Source organism: Eleutherodactylus coqui, chromosome 5, assembly GCF_035609145.1.
Source record: "Eleutherodactylus coqui strain aEleCoq1 chromosome 5, aEleCoq1.hap1, whole genome shotgun sequence".
Lineage (NCBI taxonomy): Eukaryota > Metazoa > Chordata > Amphibia > Anura > Eleutherodactylidae > Eleutherodactylus > Eleutherodactylus coqui.
The window spans coordinates 206,819,363-206,841,967 of NC_089841.1; the positions used below are offsets into that span (position 1 = coordinate 206,819,363).

Here is a 22,605-nt window from a genome sequence, read left to right on the forward strand (position 1 = left end):
TGGTGATAACCAATATGGTCACCATTACAAGTCCCAAAGGGGGTGTCCTGGGTCTCCTCTAACAGCAAATCAGCTTAATAATACCGTTGTATGTGAGGATGTATCAATGCTACTGTTGTGCTTGGCACAGGCTGGTTATTGTGTAATTGTTTTTCTTTTTGTGTCCCCCATGACATTATATAAGACCTCTGGGGATCATCCACATTGTATTTCTTTTAATTTCACACTTTTCCACTGTAGCTGGGGCATCCATAGGAGCACCAGTTACAGGAGAAAACATCCCCTTGTAGTGACAATAGTCAGTGGCAGAGCTGATCTGGGGCTGCTAGGACCCTGCAGCTCTGCCTTGGCAGGGGGCACCCGGTGGTGCTGTGATCACCATGTTGAAGAACGGAAGTAACACTTCCGCTTTCTCTCCTCACTACATAGCGCACATTGAGCGATATTTAGCCTGTAAAGGAGAAGGCAGAAGGGGTCCTTTTTCTCCGTGTCCTCTGCTGTCATTGACAGCCGAGGACCCGACCTGCTTCTGCTGCATTGCAGGAACATGAGCTTTAATCCTGCAACGCATGTTTACTATTGGATGGGATTAAAGCCCAGGACCAAGCACCGTAAATTTACGATGCTTGGTCCTTTAGGGGTTAAGGAGCACGGTGGCTACCTGTGTTGTATGAAGTCAATTTATTTTTGCCTAAATTACATATAAATTGTAATGAAATGTCTTGTAATTATATAAATAATGGGTCAATCATGGCTGCTGCTCTTTAAACATTGTTTGTTCAAGGATGCTCTTGCAGCAGACGAAGAGGTATTTGCCAAGAAGGAGATGGAACTTAAAGTGTTACAAGACAATAATCAGACATTGCTACAAGAAAGTCAGCATTACCAGAAGTCTTTAGAAGAGGCTGAGCTCAGCAAGAATTTACAGGTAAAGTGCATGTGCAACTTGGTTCCCATATTCTCTCTATAACACTATTGAGGGTGACATATAGCCAATAACTAGGATGCTATAACCAATATTAAGCCCTTAGTGACTGCAATACGCCTTTTTTGCCTACCGCACTAATGGGATTTACACCCACACATACATTTTTTTTAAGGCAGTGGCTTGGCTGACTATTAACAGCCAGGCTCCTGCTCTAACCACTAGGAAAGGAGAAACCTCAGATCCTAGCAGTTTACCCTATTACATGCCACAATCAATAACAACTACAGCATGTAAGCAGATGATAGGTGGAGGAGGCTTCTTCTGTCACCCATCAGCACCCCCTAGTGCAATCACAAGGTACCAATGGGTTCCCATGGCAGCCGGAAGCTGTCTAATGGGCTGCTGTCATAGGCTTAGTAGAATGCACTACATAAGCAATGCCATGTACTATCCAAGCAATGGAATGCTCACATCTTCAAGTCTTTTTGAGGGACTAAAAACATTGTAAAAAAAAAAAAAGTTCAATAAAGAAAAAAAAATCCAGTATAAAGAAAACTACACTTTTTTTCCCACAAAAACTCATTTCAAAGGTGTCGTATCAGAATTTTAAGTTATCCCCTATCCACAGGAAAGGGAATAACTTGCTGATCGCTGGGGATCTCGCTGCTGAGACCCCCGCCGATCTCAAGAATGGGGGTCCTGTGTCCCATGTTCTACTCACTGAGGGGTTACTGCACTCTCCATAGTGAGGAGTAGACTGAGTGAAGCTATGGACAGGCAAGCACTCTAGCTACACTTACTTCAGTAGGACTGCTTGGGAGTCCCCTTTACTTTCAGTAGGACTGCTTGGGAGAGTCCCCTTTTGAAGATCAGCGGCTGTCTCAACGGTGAGATTCCCACTAATCAGCTTTCAGCTAATAAGTTATCCCCTATCCATCTCCCCCTCCTCCAGCAAAATGTTATAAAGGTTATACAATACATTATATGTACCCCAGAGTGGTGCTTTTAAAATATACATGTCGTCCTCAAAGCCAAAAACATGTCCACATATGGCTATGTCAACGAGTTATGGCTCTTGCAATACAACATTGGAAATCTCTTGGTCCTTAACCCTTTCCAATCCAATTTGTATCCTGGTTTTCCTAGGGGGCTTACTCTTTTTCTGCTGTTATACAATTGCGCTATATGCTGGCTAAAGCCAGTACTGAATGAGGTGACACATTGGATAGGCTCCAACTGCAGAAAGGCTGGCAATATACAGTAAGAGAACCCAGACGAACGTCTTCCCACATCGGAGCTGTATAGCCTTAAATCATAATGTCTTTAGACGTCAGACAGTGGATTGGAGAGGGTTTTTTAAGGCACAACATAGGCTCGTCGCCAAGGGGTTTATTGGCCTGTTTTTGTTTAGACAGAAAAACTTGTGGAACAACAAATCCTCATTGATGAGCTGAAGTACAAGGTAGAGGTTTTACAAAAGCAACCTGCAGAAAGTCCGGTAAAGGAGAACGAATTAATATTTAAGAGACCTCATAGTGTTCCATTGAGTCACCAACTGCAGACCCTCTCCTCAAGCTTGAGGCAATCCAGCAACCAGCGAGAGCCAAGGAAGGTAAGGAAAATTGGTCATATGCATGAAAGTTCAGTCCTGTGTCATGTAAAGAGAATCTGTCACCAGTCTGTATTAGAAAAATACTTGTATTCCCCCTGAAATGGCAACTGTGGAGCATTTTTTCTTAGATTTCTGTGCTGTGCCTGTGTTGTCAATTTATTCATAAATTTCTCGGACAAACAATTGGGTGTTACTAGTTGGGAGTTGTCCCTACATAGTCTGATACTGGCCAATACGTGTTGACAGTGTTAGACTGTGTAAGGACACACCCCCAACTTGTAACACCCAGTTGTCAATTTATTCATAAACGTCTAGGAAGAATTGCAGAGGAATGGCACAACATTAAGTTCTATAAAATAATGCCCCAGAATTGTTACTTCATGGAGAATACAAGTACAGTGGTGCCTTGGGTTCAGAGTTTAATTTGTTCCGTGATGGCGCTCTTAATCCAAAACACTCGTAAGTCAAACCAATTTTCCCCATTGAAATGAATGGAAAAGCCATTAATTCGTTCCGGATCGCAGCGCTCTCCCAATTATTTCAATGGGGATGGTGTTGCCCCATTGAAAGCAATAGGACGCCAGCACCCCCGCAGTGATTTTCGGGGAAGGGCTTTAAATATAAGCCCTTCCTTGAAAATCATCCCTAGCTGTAGTAAAAAAAATAAAAAATATATATACTCACCTGTCTGCCGGGGCTCAGGCGCGTCTAGCCGTCACTTGTTCTCCCTACACTGCTCTGAAGCATTTCAGCAGGCGGGGATTAAAAATGCAGGAAGAACAAGCGGCTGCTAGACACTCCTGAGCCCCGGCAGCGGCGGACAGGTGAGTATATATATTTTACTACAGCTAGGGAAGATTTTCAGGGAAGGGCTTATATTTAAAGCCCTTTCCCGAAAATCACTGCAGGGGTTGCCCGAAGGCCATTGCTTTCAAGGGGGCCACCGGCAGCAGCAACGGCCCCATTGAAAGCAAGGCTCTTAACCCAAGTTCTTGCTCTTAAATCAGAGCAAAAATTTGTGAGAGAGCCTGCTCTCAAGTCAAAAAGTTTGTAAGCGGAGGCACTCTTAACCTAAGGCATCACTGTATCTACTAAAACGTTTGTATTCATAGATCGCCTTTAATGTAATAGAGCAGTTTCTGATCTGCTGATCTAAAAAGGGCAGGCTCCGACTGTTGGAAGCTCAGTATCAACTGAAAGGGCCCATGGAAGACGTCTAGACAGCCCGTTTTAGCATTCGGGCTTAGAATTTTTGGATTAGGAGGCATTTTGAAACCCAGATCCTTATTGTTCTGTACATCTACCTTCTAGATTTTAATTGATTGTATGTTATCTTGCGTCTAGAGTTTGCAGGATCTGTTATTATCCAGGCCTGATTTATAAAAGACCCAGTGATGTACAACATGGAGAAGTCCGGAGTTTTGTAACATTAATGGTTAATATGTGTTGGACGCATACAATAATGTAAACTTATATTAACACAAGAGTAACTGTTAGCTCTTCTCCCGTCCTAGGTGCGCACAAGTCCTCCTTCCTACTCCTTGGAGCGAGTGGTCGCAGGGTTCCGAACTCGTAGCCAGATGCTTTTAAATTTAATAGAAGAACAAGATGAAGTTTCACATGAAAAGTTTTCAGACCACAGTGATGAGGAATTGGAGAAACAAGATAGAAACATTAAGACTAATCCTCCTAAGTCTCCATTTAGGTGATGAACTGACTCAAAATTCTACTTGCTGTATTTGTCAGAGTAAAAGAAGCCCTTTTTAGCATGAAAACTTTTGCTAAAAGATGTCTGCGTCTTTTAATCCAATGTCAGAAGGGTCTGGCAGTGCCAAACCCCTCTGACTGCTTCCATAATTATCAGTTAGAACGCAGAAGCATTGTAACTGATCATTTAGAACAGCAACCCCACCAGGAAATACCTTCCCTTCCCTCCATAGCTCCAGTCTGGGCGTCGCGGAGTATCACAGGCTCTGACCTCTGACACTTCCTCTCAATGTCTGCATTGCATGTAGAGGAAGTACAGTAATGCAGATGTCGGGAGGAAGTGTCAAAGGGCAGAGCCTGTGGAACTCAGCAACGTTTGATTTGAAGCTACAGGGGGAAGGTACTTCCTGGTGGGATCGCTGCCCCACCGGAGGTACTGGTGGCACTGTTACCACTGGGGAGGGGGGGGGGGGGTCACTATTACTACTGGGACCATTGGGGGCCGCTATTACTACTGAGGGCACTACTACTGAGATCACTGGGAGGTACTATTACCACTAGGCGTCACTAGTAATCCTGGGACCACTGGGGACGACTAGTACTCCTGAGAGTAATGGGGGCTGTATTCCCACTGGGAACACTATTACCACTTGGAACCACTATTACTACTCGACCATTGGGTGCCACTATTACTATTTTGACCACTAGAGGCCACTATTACTATGGGCCACAATCAGTACTTGACGGTCACTATTACTATAGGGCCACTGAGAGGCGGCATGATTACTATTGGGCCAATGCTGCTATCCTTGTCCACTTGAAACTTACTCTAGCCTTGACAGTTTGGCTTTTTACAATCGCTGCTCTGCTCATCTTATTAGTGAAGCCAGTTCCCTTCTCTGTCACGCTGATGCAGAGATAGAGAAGAGGGCTTTGGCTTGGCTATTAAAAGGAGTCGAACAGCCAGCCCCCTGCAGTGGCACAACAGGCACAGAGAGAGTCTATACCAAGTGACCCGGTGTAGGAACAGGGCCAGAAGCGGAGGTTCTGACACTACAGATCCGGGTATGGATTTTGCTTCCCTAGACAACCGCTTTAAGAGCTAAAATGCTGTGAAGATGACTTACTGCTGTACTTCTTTTCTGGAAAGTCACAATATGATATCCAGCAGTAATTTGCCTTAATGTACTTCAGTGAAAGTTTTGCAGCATTACATAGTAACACAGACATTGTATGTATTACTGTTCTTGATATATACTGCAGTCCCGAAAACCGGACACGCTTAGCGCACTATGCTGTTTCCATAGCACATGGTCGGCACAGAGCTTCCAGTTTTTACCCATCTCGGCTTTTTCATTTATTTTGGTTTTTGACTTTCTTGTAGACGTTCCATCAATCTGACATGGACCCGTAGACAGATACCGGAAGCGGGAGCTTTGAATAGTAGCACAAAGCAGTCATCCGCTGACAGAGAGGATATATCTGGTAATGTCATATTGATGTTTAGATTACAAAACGAATCCAAAGATGTGTATGGACCATGTACGCCACCGCTTATTGCTGCTGTCTTCCAGAATCCGCCATGAAATCGGTTAGAGAAAGCCAAGATCTTAACCTAAAGAAATTAAAAAACACAGAACTTCGGCTTGCTGAGTCAAGACAGAAATTACGGGAACTGACCATAAACATCAATATGAAAGAAGAGCTCATTAATGAACTAGCAAAGACAAGTAAGTATCATGGCCTCTGTTCCAGCACGCCTCTACTCGAAAGAAAATGTAAAGTCGGGCGACAGCTTTATGGGTATACACACACAAGAAAAACTGTTGATTACGACGTATATTGTGGGAATACAGCATTTAAACCACTTTTTACATGAAAATACTGAATTAAATCATAGAATCTTATATCTCCCTAAGATCAACATCCATTATATAGTAGTAGATGGGGAAACCGGATGCCAACCAGAGCCACTTTACAATTACTGCAAGCATTATATTGGTCGTGATCTACTTATATATCACAACAGTACTGAGCAGAAAGTAAGTCACGGTGCCAAAATCACGTGTAGAAGCTTTGACAGAAAACAAGATAAGCCCGTAAGATAGTTCATCCGAATGATCTTTTTACATGGACTGATTATTGGGCTCAAGTGTTCCTTAAAATACTCATTCGCCCGACAATCGGGCCTCGTAAAAGCATGAACGATCAGCCAGCGAATGAGCAAACGATTGTTCACCAGCTGATCATGTAATGTAGATAAGCAGAAACATGCTTGCTGGTTAATTGCACATCTTCCCGTGTAAACAGGGAGATGTGCAGCTGATAAATGTCACCACAGAGCAGATAATATGCTTATGTATACAAGGAGAACAAGCACTGATTGGCATGTTCATCGGTCAGTGGTCGTTAGCACGAGCAAATTATCTGCCCATGTAAATGGGCTGGAAGATCTATGCCCAAGAATCTGGCTGGACAGATCTTGTGTTTTCTTCTTGATCTGCTTTCTGCTATTATTCTTCAAGTGCTAGTAGGAAAATGGTATAATACAAATACATAGTAGAACATAGGAGATTATTTTACAGAATGATGTTGTGGATAGCCACAAAACTCTGATTATTACCGCACATGGAAATAGGCAATGACAAGCTGCTACTCTACTGACCTCACAGTGCCAATCAAGTCTTGGTAGGCCAACGCCAGTCTTTATGAGGTTGACAGGCTGCAGTCTCTAGCAAACAGTTTGCCTCAGTTTACTCAAGTCTTCAGCTTAAAGCAAAAATTCCAAAAACCTGATGGAGGAAACAGGAGAAGGCTTGGCAGGGCTTATAGGAGTTTTCCTACATTATGGTAATGATGACCTAACCATAGGCTAGGTAGTCAAGATCAGATTGGCAGAAGTCCAATGTCTGGACCTACACTGATCAGCTTTTCGCCTGTGGTGTGCCAGGAAAAGCACACCATCCGCTATGCAGTGGCCTGCAATGGTACTGCAGCTCTCTTCCCATAAACTTTAATGGTGGAGACCTATATTACCATTGTGGGCCACTGCATAGTGGACAGTGTTATGAAGGAGTGCGTTGGAAAAAGCACTCTAGCTGATTAATGGGGGTCATTGGGGTCAGACCTCCACAAATCTGATGTTGACTACCTATCTACCTACCTAAAAGAAGCAGTGCAAAACCGAAACACTTGGAGGGAGGGAGCCTTTAGGGTCACCGAGGGTCGTGAACGACTAAATGGCTAGCAACAACACAATGCTGCTGTTCCAAATGCACAAATGCTCATCATTCCTTCGCATGGATGATCTACAACAGTAGATGGCCAATTTGACTGTCATTGCTGCCCAAGAGAAACAGAAAGGCGAGATTCCAGCAGGCAAAAGAGTTAAAATCTGAGCATTGGAAAAACCTCACTTGGCCAGATGAACCCAGATTTCTGTTGCATCGTGCTGATGGCAGGGTCAGAATTTGGCAGGTATTATGAATTGATGAACCCTTCCTACCAGCTGTTTGGAGCAATTCAGTATCTCCATCTAATTTGCAGCAACTGCTAGAAGCTTCCTGTCCATATGGGCAATATTCCTGCAGAACCATTTCCACACCCAGTGCAATGTATGTCACAATGATTGCTGCAAGTCTGAAGGCCAAAAGTGGTCCAACCACTACTAGATTAGTGTTTCTAATAAAGCGACCATTCAATGCATGTAGATTAGCATCGTCTGAAGGCCTATAATACAAATACATCTCCTCCTTGATAAAACACTTATATATCTGCTGTAACGTGTCTTGTTCTGTACCAGGTGTGCCGGGACAGCTGAAGCCCTCGAAAGCTTTTCCTGACACATAAATAGTTTACGCTTTACGGACATTTGAACTCCAAAGTACTTGGCACTCTCAAGTGATGCCATTCTTTGTAAGAGAACCTATTGAGCTCTTACATTTATAATAATGTAATTGTACATGCCCCTTATAGATAAATGAAGAAGTGACTCTTCAGTCCAGATGGTCACTTGAAGGCTTAAAGATCAAAGGCATTCGTGATACCTTCATTGGTTTTAGATTTCCTTCAATGGTGATAGCAATGATCACTTAAAGAAGTGGCATTTTAGCTCTTAGGTCAAGCACTTGATATAATAGAGGGCATAAAATGACTGCACATGTCTTAGTAATCTCTTTAGTTCTTCTACAAACTCCTAGAAGGGAAAGATCACTGAAACTGCTCCTAGAACAATACTGGAAAGCCAACCATACACTCAAGTTATCTGTTGACTGCATACTTGTTTTGGCAGATGGCTATTTTTCCTCATTCTACCATAAGCATGTGTATTTGTCTTGGCCGAGCATGCATGTTTAATGGCGAAACTCCTCTAGCATCAGCTTATCTCACGCAGGATCAAACCTGTCTTGTGCCTCTTCTCTACACAAAATCTTCCATCGGAAGATCCCCATACACATGAGTTCTCTGGTCACTCCTGCTAGAATCTGGTTTTTGTAGGTAGTAGATCAACTAGTTGCTTCATTTGGACCTATCAACCCTTTCCAATCCACTGTCTGACGTCTTCCTACATTCTGATTGAAGCTTGTACAGCTTCAATGTCAGAAGACGTCCGACAGGGAATTCTTACCGTCTATTGCCAGCCACTTTGCTGTCAGAGCCTCTCTGGCACACACACACTGGCTTTAGCCAGCAGATGGCACCATTGTATAACAGCAAAAAGAGAAAGCCTTTAAGGAAACCCTGAATCCAAAATTGGATTGGAAAGGGTTAATACATACTCCATTGTGAAGAATGAGATGCCAAAATGAGGTTCACGCTTTAGTCAAATGTCCCCGTTTGGCCTGTCAGAAGGGTGATGACACCAAGTACACCTGGAATTGTTGACTTCTCAGCCAGTCAGAACTGTGTTGGAAGGGCTTTCCTGACATTGTTTCAAGCATTTCCTCTTTTGCCGATTCCCACATTTTTTTTATTACCTACAGACATTGATATTAGTACAGATATTTTGCATCCTAGGAATGCTGTTTGTGTTGTTCGCGAGGGCGGTCACCTACATGTCGCCTATCAATAGATGATGGGTCAACAATTTTTCCCAATAATAAACATTACTGTTATTTCTAATTAATTCTCCAATGCATTTTACACTGAGAAATTACCATTATAAATGCTCAAAATTGGTAAAATTATAATAATTACTACATGTGCCAGGCCTTAAAGCTAATGTCTTCCCGTTAAAATGTCATTGTTTGGTCCAACATTTTTTAATATCTCTTTATTGCAGTCATAAAAATGGATTTATGACCGCTATATAGAGAATTTCCCAGGCTTACACTGCCCAATCTGAGGGCAGCAAAAAGGGGGACAGAGACCCTGACTGCAACGCTGGGTCAGTTTTTCGGTTTCTTGCTGTAGTTGCTATTAAAACACGACTGATCTGCTGGTTGAGAGAATGTTCTTTCCTGATTATTGCCTGGCGTGATCATGCCCTGCAATCAAACAAACAATGATAAAACTCTGGTGTGTCGCTCGTCACGTCTTTTATGCGGTCATAAGAATTATCATTTGCCGACAGCACATCCCATTGTGTAAATGGGATGCCGACAATAATGGAAAGTGCATGGAAGTGGGACAGGAACAATTAGTCATTCATACGAAACCCACGATAACTGTAACATAAGCCTAAATGTAGTAAACCAGTGCGATCGACTAGCGATATCGTGGATCGGTGCTTGTTATCGGCAATTTTTCTGCCCAAAGAACTGTTACTGTTCTTTCTCTTATCAGCGCTAATGGCTATTAACACTTGTAGGCAATGATGCTCAGTCCATGAACAAGCAGTATTCTCTGAAGATCACACAGCTGGAACAGGAAGCAGATCAAGCTAAAACTGAACTGGCCGAAGCTCAGAAACAGTTACAAGAACTGGAAAACAAAGAGCTGCGGGATCAGGCACAGAAAGCCAAGTTACAGAAAGATTTCCGTAAGAAAATGGAGACCGCAAAAATAAAAATGCAGGTATGATGTAATTAGAATAAATTCTAAAAAATATTTTATTGTATGAATGCTGTCCTATAAATAAATCTTATGTGCGTCTATCAGAAGAAAGATTTTACATGGTGTTAGGGGGATTTCTGGTTCTTTAAAAAGAATAGCTGTGATTCTTGCAGTATAACAGCAGTCCAGCTTTGTGTCGCGCCTCTACAATTAGGCTGAGTATTAAATTGCAGTATAATGGCATTTTGTCATTCATAGCTGGGACCAGCCAATTCGAACAGCAGAATTTTCTTAGGGAAGATTTTCCATGAATTCTTCCTCTTACTCTGTATATTAACTTGACTTTCATAGAGAACATGGTTTCTTCAAAAAAGAAAAAAAAATAGTGTTCGTCTTTAACAAACTTGGGTCAGGTGGGGTATCATCGACCCACGACATATGCCTCTTACCAAGCCAAGTCAGGATCCTACTGCACACTGATAAGGGGCAAAAACCCTGAAACAGCTGCCTGTGTATGGATTTGGCTTGGTTTTCAATTCTTAATCATTGTCATAAAGACCTGTATAAAGGGTTAGAGATTGATTTACCGGAAGACTGCCATCCAATAGGTGGCGCTGTAGAGGTATTGTTCCATCTTCCTTATTTAAAAAAAACTTGGCACACTTTTTTTTTTTTGTTTTTTAAACACTTCAAAACCGTCAAAGTATGAGTTAAAAAAAAAATCTCCAAAACACACAATGCATTTAGCACATACCGTATATACTCGAGTATGTACCACCCCGAGTATGAGCTAAGTCAATGTTTTTTTTCTACCACAAAAAACTGGTAAAACTTATTGACTCGAGTGTAAGCCTAGCTGTACTCAAGTATATACTAGGTAAAAAAAAACCACGCAATACTCACCTCCCAGCCGGCGTCTGTGTCCCCGGCGTGATGGTCTTCCCGGCAATGTGGCAAGCTGCTTAAGACTTCTCCCCGCTGTCCTCTCCCTGCTCTGCTTTGAATTTCCCTGCCGTCAGTGCTGTGTAAGTAAGCGCTGGGATTGGATCAAGCACTAGCCAATTACAGCTGGTGCTCGATAAACCAATCTCAGCCATTCAGTGATGTCATTCACTGAACGGCTGTGAATGATAGAGTGCCGGCTGTGATTTGCTGGCGCTTGATCCAATCACAGCACTTACCTAGACAGCACTGACGGCGGGGAATTCAAAGCCGAGCAGGGAAATGACTGTAGGGAGAAGTCTCAAGCAGTTTGCCGCACCGCCGGGAAGACCATCGCACAGGGGACACAGACACTGGGAGGGGAGTATTGCTTTTTTTGTTTTTTTTTTACCTCACTTGAGTATAAGCAGAGGGGGGCTTTTTTCAGGACAAAAAAAATGTGCTGAAAAACTTGGCTTATACTCAAGTATATACGGTAGTTAAATTTTTTTTATTTTGCGTAATTTGCAATAGAATTCTAGTACATTTTGCTCAGTAAATAGCCCTACTTGTGTTTGATTCATTTTTTCCCAGGTGTTACAGAAAAAGCAGCAGGATACAAAGAAGCTAGCAAACATATCTGTTCAGAATGAGAAGTGCGCATCTGATCTTGAACAAAACATACGAAACATGCGACAGCAACAGGTGCACCTTCAGAAAAAGCTGAAGGAGGAAAGTGATATAAAGAAGAAACTTGAGTCAGCTGTGCAAAAGGACCAGCAACAAATCAAGGTAAGTGGTAAAGTGTACCTAACGTTTCAGACAACCTCTGCTTATCTAACGGCAGAGGCGGAGATTGTGTACACACTGACTGCAGGTTTGAGAGCTGTGTGAGTGCAGGAAAGCTGAGCCTGTGAAAACTGCTCCCCCCCCCCCCAGCTAAGAAGATGTCCTAATGTCCCAGTTACTACAGAAGCTGAATGCCTAACAACAAGCAGTGGTTGCTGCCTTGATTTAAAGTAGTAAAACAAAATTATTGAACATACATTACAAGACACATACAGACTATTAAATGAGTATAAGTTGTCTGAATAGTTAAGTACACTCGTCCAATGAAAAATTCCAGTGGATTCAGTCTCATGTTAAAAAAGATTTTATTTAGTGTCATATACATCTACATGTGATGAAATCACGCCAATCTTTTCATCAGGACAGTATACTGTAAGCATAAGTGCTGAAGGGGAACAATTTTAATTAACATATGCTGAAAACTATGGATAGATTCCAATAGATCTAGCAATTTTAAATTTCTTTCCGAAACAAGCAGAGTTGGACCCACCACACCCGCAAAGGGGTCATGTGGTATCGCGGCTTCCCTTGTCGGTGACGTCATAGGAGAATGACAGACCGTCGGTTTATTAAAATAATTGGGCAGGGCCCTCTTTCTATCACTGCATCTGATATCAGCTGTCTGGAACATTCCACCCAGTATCCTAATAATACTCAAACTAAATACTAGCATTCTTTATAGAGTGGTTATACAATACATGGCATGGATTTCTTTTAATGTATTTACTAACGATGTTGTGGAGGGATTGCACAGTAAAATATCAATATTTGCAGATGATACCAAACTTTGTAAAGTAATTAACACAAGAGAGGACAGAATGCGGTTGCAAATGGATCTGGATAAGTTGGGATCTTGGTCACAAAAGTGGCAAATGAGGTTTAACACTGATAAATGTAAGGTTCTGCACATGGGCAGAGGAAATACATGTCACCATTACACACTATATGGAAAACCACTGATATGGAAAAGGACTTGGGGGTTTTAGTTAACTGTAAGCTTAACTGGAGCAACCAGTGTCAGGCAGCTGCTGCCAAGGCAAATGAGATCATGGGGTGCATCAAAAGAGGTCTAGGGGCGCATGATGAGAACATTGTTCTTCCTCTTTACAAGTCACTGGTCAGACCACAAATGGAATATTGTGGACAGTTTTGGGTACCGTTACTCAAGAAGAACATATCAGAGCTTCAGCGGGTACAAAGATGAGCAACAAAATTAATAAACTGAATTGGTGGACTACAATACCCAGAGAGGTCATCAAAATTGGGGTTATTTAGTTTAGAAAAAAGACGACCGAGGGGCGACCTAATAACTGTGTATAAATATATCAGAGGACAATACAGATATCTCTCCCATCATCTGTTTATACCCAGGACTGTGACTGTGACAAAGGGGCGGCCTCTACCTCTAGAGGACAGAAGGTTTCTACACCAACACAGAAGGGGGTTCTTTACTGTAAGAGTAGTGAGACTATGGAACTCTCTGCCTGAGGACGTGGTGATGGTGAACTCGCTAAAAGACTTAAAGAGGGTCCTGGATGCCTTTCTTGAGTGTAATAATATTACATGTTATATCACTGATTACTTCAGAAGGGTTGTTGATCCAGGGATTTATTCTGATTGCCAGATTGGAGTCGGGAAGGAATTTCTTTTACCTTTTAAGGCACACTAAAAAGATGGAGGTTAAGAAAGTGGAAAAACTGTTTATAAGGTATAGCAGCAGGCAAGACTTAGTGTGTGCACGATACAACAAAAATGGTGACTCTAGTTTCTCCTACCCCTTAGGCCTCAGGCGGGCCCCATGTGGACAACTGTTTTTTGGATTTCTTATGATTTCCTAAGCAGAAATTGACACCTTTCTGTTTGTTTCCTTCCACCATGTTTATTTTCCATATAGTTGATTTTTTTTTTTTTTACATTTAGGAACTTCAGCTGAAGAACGAGCAGCAACAGAAGATGCTGAAGCTAAAAAACGAAGAGATTGCAGCTATAAGACGGCAGAAGAGTGCTTCTAGTATTCCAGACCAGCTTCAGCTGGTAAGTGCTTCCTTGACATGCCATAGAATGCTTTATACATAGTGGACTGTTGCTTATCATTATGACGTGGATAGAGAAAATTCAAGAGCTCTGTGGTAGCGTTCCTGAAAAGGAAAGGTTGATGCGTGAAAACAAGTAACTTCCTACCAATTCAGCCGTGCACATAAGCTGTCTGGCTCCTTAAGGCCTCCCTCACACAGGCGTTTTTGTACAGCGTGTAGCACTGCGCTAAACACTGTACAGTGCTCCCATTCATTTCAATGGGGCTGCTCACATAAGCGTTAAAACACAGCGTTTTCAATGCTGCGCTTTGACAGCGATGTGTGTTCTACTTTTGGCCACTTTCGGCTGTGTTTCGCCCATTGAGATGAATGGGCAGCGGTTTCAGCACTGCTGAAAATACCACATTTTTAGCAGCGCTAAACGCAAGCCCTAGCTACACTACCTACAAAAAAAAGGAATACTCCAGAACTCCGGACAGGGTTCCGGGCACTTGTCAGCCTCCGACAGACCATCTCTAGCTGGTAACAGGGTTGAAAACCCCGCCTCCAGCAAGAGATTGCTCTGATTGGCTGAGCTAGCGCTCGATAAACCAATCTGAGCAATCTATTGTTGGAGGCGGGGTTTTCAACCCTGTTACCAGCAAGTGATGGTCAGTCGGAGGCTGAAAAGTGCCCGGAAGTCTGTCCGGAGCTCCGGAGAGCAGTGGCAGGGAACCGGACGACGCCTACTAGCTGAGTATTCCTTTTTTTTCAGCTTCCTTGGCTGCATTGAAAAACGCTGTGTTTCTGCTAACGCCTGTGTGAGGGAGGCCTAACACAGAGCTGTGGGGTTTTCACTTGCTGCTATAAAGACTCCTTCAGGATCTTATTTGTTTTGTCATCTCTATCATTCAGAAATTGGAAGAACAGAAGAAGTGGCTTGATGAAGAAGTGGAGAAGGTTTTGAAGGAGCGTCAAGGATTGAGTGAGCTGGAAGAGGATTTAAAGAAGAGAGAAGAGAGCATTGCTAAGATGGAAGCTATGCTTCAAGAAAAGAGTCATCTGGAGATGAAAAAGATGCGATCAAGTCAGGTGTGGAACATGGATTACATTCATCCAGTCTTGACGTGCTTCCACTAATGGGCTTGTCCCCAAAGTGGTTCTCATTCACCACTCTGGAGATAGTTTAGTGTATATTTTCAAATCTGGAAATGCAGTAGGATCCTTGCTTGGCTAGTGAGAGGCCTATGAAGTGGGTCGGGAGGGGTAGGAGAGCAACTAGAATGTAAAACACTGAACGAGAAGTGAACGATTCTCGACGATGATCTGCCTTTCTAAACAGACTGCACTAGCGCGGACGACTGGTGATGGCATCCCCAGCTCCTTCGGTCGTGTAAACGAGAATCGGGCATTTCTTGCTGTGTGTAAAAGGGCCATTATACTCAGACTTGAGTTGTAAATCATTCCCAGTAGATATATCTGATATACATTACATACCGGCAGCGTACTCCACAGTGACAAGTGTAATGTTATGTAAGTAAGCAAGCAGCTGCTAATTGATATGACCACAAGTCGTCTTGACTGCACTGTCCAGATCATCCTTGCATCCTCAGAAGATGTCAAGTAGTATTTCTTGATGTTCTGATTCATAAATGGAAATATAAATTGCACATGCAGAGCACACAATAAGGAGACTATGATAAGTAATGAAAACTGCGGCCGCATAATTCCTCATACCAGTTAGTTTGTTCTGGTTCGCTCAAACCATACCATTCACTGAAGTGAAAACTAGCAGTGGTCTCCAACTTGTGGATCTCTAGTTGTTGCAAAATGACACCAGACACCTTATGATTGGCTGTCCATGCTGGAAGTTATAGTTGGCAACCACTTAAGAGCCACAGACTGCACCCCACTGCCCTAGTGTTTCATGATATAGGCTGATAGACAAGTCTGGGACCCCCAATCTATGCAAGTATAAATATAATTTGAGTATTGTGTGATATAATACCGGTAATATCCTTATATTCTACTATTGCCCAATTAATATATACATATTTTTGGATTATTTCTGCCTAGAAATGAATGTTCTGTTTTTTTTTTCCTTAGGCTTTAAACAGTGACATGTTGAAATTGGCAACTCGACTCAATGCATTAGAGAACGAGCTTACAGACAAAAGTAAGAAACTGCATAGCGGTAACAGTGAGGAGCAGAAGAAAGTATCTGAGGAGGTCAAAGTTCTGCAGAAGGAGCGGGACAATCTGCTACAGAGAAGAGACAGTCTAGATGAAAAACTTAAAAATGGCACTGTGTTGTCCCCAGAGGTAGGCTTGTATTGTCTTGCACAGCTAGTTGAGTTTTGGAAGATGTTAATGTTCTCCCCGGTACAGCTCCGATAAGCTGCACCACTAATCGGAGCTGTTAACTAATTAGATGCCACAGTCAATTCTGACAGCAGCATTTAAATGCCCTGATCGATGTTCAGGTGTCCTGTACGGCATCTCGCGATCTCTTAGCCATGGCAGCCGGGGCCTTTTGCTATTATCAAATCATGCCTGTGGCATGGTTTTATAGATTGCCTGTCAGATTGCGGTATAATGTAATTCTATGGTGCTACTCCACTTAAAACTTTTAAAAACCAATTTTTACATTTATCTTTTTTGTATTATTAAAAAAAATAAAAGGTAGTAAAAGTAATATAAAAACTAGAGATGAGCGAGCACCAAAATGCTCGGGTGCTCGTTACTCGGGACGAAAATTTCGTGATGCTCAAGGGTTCGTTTCGAATAACGAACCCCATTGAAGTCAATGGGCGACCCGAGCATTTTTGTATATCGCCGATGCTCGCTAAGGTTTCCATTTGTGAAAATCTGGGCAATTCAAGAAAGTGATGGGAACGACACAGCAACGGATAGGGCAGGCGAGGGGCTACATGTTGGGCTGCATCTCAAGTTCCCAGGTCCCACTATTAAGCCACAATAGCGGCAAGAGTGCCCCCCCCCCCCCCTCCCAACAATTTTTACTTCTGAAAAGCCCTCATTAGCAATGCATACCTTAGCTAAGCACCACACTACCTCCAACAAAGCACAATCACTGCCTGCATGACACTCTGCTGCCACTTCTCCTGGGTTACATGCTGCCCAACCCCCCACTGCACGACCCAGTGTCCACAGCGCACACCAAATTGTCCCTGCGCAGCCTTCAGCTGCCCTCATGCCACGCCACACTCATGTCTATTTATAAGTGCGTCTGCCATGAGGAGGAACCGCAGGCACACACTGCAGAGGGTTGGCACGGCTAGGCAGCGACCCTCTTTAAAAGGGGCGGGGCGATAGCCCACAATGCTGTACAGAAGCAATGAGAAATATAATCCTGTGCCACCGCCATCAGGAGCTGCACACGTGGGCATAGCAATGGGGAACCTATGTGCCACACACTATTCATTCTGTCAAGGTGTCTGCATGCCCCAGTCAGACCGCGGTTTTTTATAAATAGTCACAGGCAGGTACAACTGGGAATCCCCAACTCCGCAATAGGAATTCCGTGTGCATCCACAGCATGAGGCGTCACCGAGGACGGTCGTGCGATCGGCTACGTACTCCCTCACCATCCTTTTACAGTGCTCCCGCCAACTCAGCCTTGACTGGGGAGCGGTGACACAGTCTTGCTGGGGAGCCATAAAGCTGGCAAAGGCCTTGGAGAATGTTCCCCTGCCTGCGCTGTACATGCTGCCTGATCTCTGCGCCTCCCCTGCTACCTGGCCCTCAGAACTGCGCCTTCTGCCACTAGCGCTGTCGGATGGGAATGTTACCATCAGTTTGTCCGCCAGGGTCCTGTGGTATAGCATCACTCTCGAACCCCTTTCCTCTTCGGGTATGAGAGTGGAAAGGTTCTCCTTATACCGTGGGTCGAGCAGTGTGTACACCCAGTAATCCGTAGTGGCCAGAATGCGTGTAACGCGAGGGTCACGAGAAAGGCATCCTAACATGAAGTCAGCCATGTGTGCCAGGGTACCTGTACGCAACACATGGCTGTCCTCACTAGGAAGATCACTTTCAGGATCCTCCTCCTCCTCCTCCGGCCATACACGCTGAAAGGATGACAGGCAAGCAGCATGTGTACCCTCAGCAGTGGGCCAAGCTGTCTCTTCCCCCTCCTCCTCATCCTCCTCATGCTCCTCCTCCTCCTCCTCAACGCGCTGAGATATAGACATGAGGGTGCTCTGACTATCCAGCGACATACTGTCTTCCCCCGCCTCCGTTTCCGAGTGCAAAGCGTCTGCCTTTATGCTTTGCAGGGAACTTCTCAAGAGGCATAGCAGAGGAATGGTGACGCTAATGATTGCAGCATCCGCGCTCACCATCTGGGTAGACTCCTCAAAGTTTCCAAGGACCTGGCAGATGGCTGCCAACCAGGCCCACTCTTCTGTAAAGAATTGAGGAGGCTGACTCCCACTACGCCGCCCATGTTGGAGTTGGTATTCCACTATAGCTCTACGCTGCTCATAGAGTCTGGCCAACATATGGAGCGTACAGTTCCACCGTGTGGGCACGTCGCACAGCAGTCGGTGCACTGGCAGATTAAACTGATGTTGCAGGGTCCGCAGGGTGGCAGCGTCCGTCTTGGAGTTGCGGAAATGTGCGCTGACCCGGCGCACCTTTCCGAGCAGGTATGACAAGTGTGGGTAGCTTTTCAGAAAGTGCTGAACCACCAAATTAAAGACATGGGCCAGGCATGGCACGTGCGTGAGGCTGCCGAGCTGCAGAGCCGCCACCAGGTTACGGCCGTTGCCACACACGACCATGCCCGGTTGGAGGCTCAGCGGCGAAAGCCAGCGGTCGGTCTGCTCTGTCAGACCCTGCAGCAGTTCGTGGGCCGTGTGCCTCTTCTCTCCTAAGCTGAGTAGTTTCAGCACGGCCTGCTGACGCTTGCCCACCGCTGTGCTGCCACGCCACGCCTCGCGACTGCTGGCGACGAGCTGCTGCTGCTGACACATCTTGATTGCGAGACAGAGGTTGCGGAGGAGGAGGAGGAGGGTGGTTTAGTGGAGGAAGCATACACCGCCGCAAATACCAGCACCGAGCTGGGGCCCACAATTCTGGGGGTGGGCAGGACGTGAGCGGTCCCAGCCTCCACTAAATTCACCCAATGTGCCGTCAGGGAGATATAGTGGCCCTGCCCGCCTGTGCTTGCCCACGTGTCCGTTGTTAAGTGGACCTTGGCAGTAACCGCGTTGGTGAGGGCGCGTACAATGTTGCGGGAGATGTGGTTGTGCAGGGCTGGGACGGCACATCGGGAAAAGTAGTGGCAACTGGGAACCGAGTAGCGCGGGGCCGCCGCCGCCATCATGCTTTTGAAAGCCTCCGTTTCCACAAGCCTATACGGCAGCATCTCCAGGCTGATCAATTTGGCAATGTGCATGTTTAACGCTTGAGCGTGTGGGTGCGTGGCGGCGTACTTGCGCTTGCGCTCAAACAGTGGCGCTAGCGACGTCTGGACGCTGCGCTGAGAGACATTGCTGGATGGGGCCGAGCACAGCGGAGGTGAGGGTGTGGGTGCAGGCCAGGAGACGGTAGTGCCTGTGTCCTCAGAGGGGGGTTGGATCTCAGTGGCAGGTTGGGGCACAGGGGGAGAGGCAGTGGTGCAAACCGGAGGCGGTGAACGGCCTTCGTCCCACCTTGTGGGGTGCTTGGCCATCATATGCCTGCGCATGCTGGTGGTGGTGGCTCCCCAGCTGATCTTGGCGCGACAAAGGTTGCACACCACTGTTCGTCGGTCGTCAGGCGTCTCTGTGAAAAACTGCCACACCGTAGAGCACCTTGACCTCTGCAGGGTGGCATGGCGCGAGGGGGCGCTTTGGGAAACAGTTGGTGGATTATTCGGTCTGGCCCTGCCTCTACCCCTGGCCACTGCACTGGCTCGGCCTGTGCCCACACCCTGACTTGGGCCTCCGCGTCCTCGCCCACGCCCACGTCCTCTAGGCCTACCCCTACCCCTCAGCATGCTGTATTACCAGTAGTGCAGAAACAGAACGCTGTAATTAAATGTGCCACTTATTGGCCTGTGGTTGGAGGCTGACTTCGCTTACGGAACGCACAGCAGAGCCAGGAAATAATTTTGCGCAAGCCTGCTGTAACACTTAGCTGGCTGCGTCTGAATTAGGATAACTACCCCCAGCACAGACCCAGTACACTGAGGACGGTCACAGGCAGCCCAAATAGATTTTTTTTCCCAAATGTTTTTGGAAAGGCCCACTGCCTATATACACTGTATATGTCTTCTCTCTCTGCGTCACCACTACTGGCCCTGGAGTATGTAAAATAACTGCAGACTGTTGCACTGTGGACTGGAATACAGCGGTGATGTAACAGCCAACACAGAGCCAGGAAATAATTTTGCGCAAGCCTGCTGTAACACTTAGCTGGCTGCGTATGAATTAGGAGGACAACTACCCCCAGCACAGACCCAGTACACTGAGGACAGTCACAGGCAGCCCAAATAGATTTTTTTTTCCCAAATGTTTTTGGAAAGGCCCACTGCCTATATTCAATAAATATGTCTTCTGTCCCTGCCTCACCACTACTGGCCCTGGACTATGTATAATTACTGCAGGGCGCAATGCTCTGCACGGCCGATATACAAAAAAAAAAAAGTGAAAGTAACTTGAACATCGCGTGGTGCTCGTTTCGAATAACGAGCATCTCGAACACGCTAATACTCGAACGAGTATCAAGCTCGGACGAGTACGTTCGCTCATCTCTAATAAAAACCCTTTTGCCACACTTATAATAAAAACATCAAAATAAAAAAACCAAAAACATATTTAGTATCGCTGCGTCCATAAACGTTTGATCTATCAAAGTAACGCATTATTTACCCCGCACCGTGAACATCGTCAAAAAAATAAACAACACCAGAATTGCGCTTTTTTTTTTTTTTTTTTCACCCCCTCATCTCCAAGAAAAAATGTAATAAAAAGGAATCAAAAAGTCATATGATCTCCAAAGTGGTAACGAGCCCTCGCACAACTGCGTCGAACGAAAAATAAAAAGTTATGGCTGTCAGTAGATGGCAGCAGAAAATTATTTTTAAAAAATGAAAATCTCTTTTGAAAAAAATAAAAGTAGTACAGCAAAAAAAAAAAAAAAAAAAACTATAAAAATTCTGTATCGTAGTAATCCCACTGAACCGTAGCAAAAAGCTTGTGAGTTTTCTTTTTTTTTTTTTTTTTTACTGTAGTGTGTACACCGTAGAAACAATGATGGCGGAGTTTCAGGTTTTTTTTCCATTTCACTACAGTAGTAATTTTTTTTTTTAATTTTTCAGTACATTATATGGTACATTAAATAGTAGCATTGAAAAATACAACTTGTCCCACAAAAAAACGAGCCCTGAGACATCTACGGCGATGGATAAATATAAGAGTTATGATTTTTTTAAAAGTGGGGAGTAAAAACTGAAAATGTGCAAAAAAAAGGCCACATCTTTAAGGAGTTAAGAATGGTTTGAGATATTTTTTGTGATCTTCGCATGTTTGTGACTTCCAAATGATTTCTTTTCGTCCATCACTGATAAAGTATATGGTTATGTATGTGTCTTCTACCTGTGATACCATTAACAATATATAAGCAACTATAAAATGAAAAATCCTTGAGTAACGCGTTCTGCGTCGCGTGAGGCGAGTCAATCCCTGCTGAGATTCCGGGTACTTGCTTCCTCAGGACGAGCACATCTTGTTCCAGCTGGAGGAGGGAATAGAAGCCTTGGAGGCTGCTATTGAGTACAAGAATGAGTACATTCAGAGTCGGCAGCAAGCCTTAAAGGACTCCTCCCAGATTCTCACACTGAGTGAAGCCAACGTCGTTGAGAAGTTCAGTTCCCTCTCTGCTTCTGAGACCAGATCTATTCTCATCAAATACTTCAACAAGGTAGGAACTTTATAACTCTAACTCAGTGTCTCAACTTCTAGTAGGTTACTGAGAGTTTACCTTATGTTATATAATATGACCACATTCAGAGTGGATTCAGACTCTGCACCCCTTTTACACATTTAGAGCCCTGTGTTGCACAGAGTGTTGAGGCAGCAGAAATGCAGCTCTAAGCTCTCACTCATGACCTGAAGGTTGTGAGTTCAGTCCACGCCTGGTTCAGGTAGCCGGCTCAATGGTTGACTCATCCTTCTAAGGTCTGTAAAGTGATTACCCAGCTTGAAACCGTTGTTGGAATCAATAGGTATTTTATGGGTTTCCATCTTTTTCTCTTATGCATCAAAAGCGCACTAGGAATCTCCCAGGCACCCACGATATATTGGGACTTATAGCCTGTTCTAGATCTTCAAACACATGCACAGTTATTTTTAGGTCTTTTCTTTAGTCTTAAGTTATTCATAGGTAGGATTGGCCTACATTCTAATGTCTACCATAAGAGTAACACAGATTAGATTAATTCAATTTTAAAGGGGTTGTCTCATAAAAAAATATTGTTTCTAGTTAAACGGGGTTGCCCAATTGCAAACTATTGCTGGCCTATCCTCAGGATAAGTCAACGAAAGCAGATAGACTAGCGTCTGTCACCTGGGACC

General features: G+C 44.4%; 1 protein-coding gene across 3 annotated transcripts in view; it reads left to right on the forward strand.

Annotated features, from left to right (window-relative positions):
• The window catches only part of KIF27 (kinesin family member 27), a 40,092-nt gene that overhangs the window by 12,582 nt on the left and 4,905 nt on the right, over window positions 1–22,605 (forward strand). For all 3 annotated transcript variants that reach the window (XM_066604120.1, XM_066604119.1, XM_066604121.1), the window contains exons 5-15: window positions 785–928; window positions 2,340–2,540; window positions 4,055–4,245; window positions 5,632–5,732; window positions 5,822–5,977; window positions 10,057–10,262; window positions 11,757–11,954; window positions 13,932–14,045; window positions 14,942–15,118; window positions 16,133–16,348; window positions 21,746–21,952. In XM_066604120.1, coding sequence (XP_066460217.1) covers window positions 785–928; window positions 2,340–2,540; window positions 4,055–4,245; window positions 5,632–5,732; window positions 5,822–5,977; window positions 10,057–10,262; window positions 11,757–11,954; window positions 13,932–14,045; window positions 14,942–15,118; window positions 16,133–16,348; window positions 21,746–21,952 — 1,911 coding nt within the window. The remainder of the gene's footprint in view (window positions 1–784; window positions 929–2,339; window positions 2,541–4,054; window positions 4,246–5,631; window positions 5,733–5,821; window positions 5,978–10,056; window positions 10,263–11,756; window positions 11,955–13,931; window positions 14,046–14,941; window positions 15,119–16,132; window positions 16,349–21,745; window positions 21,953–22,605) is intronic.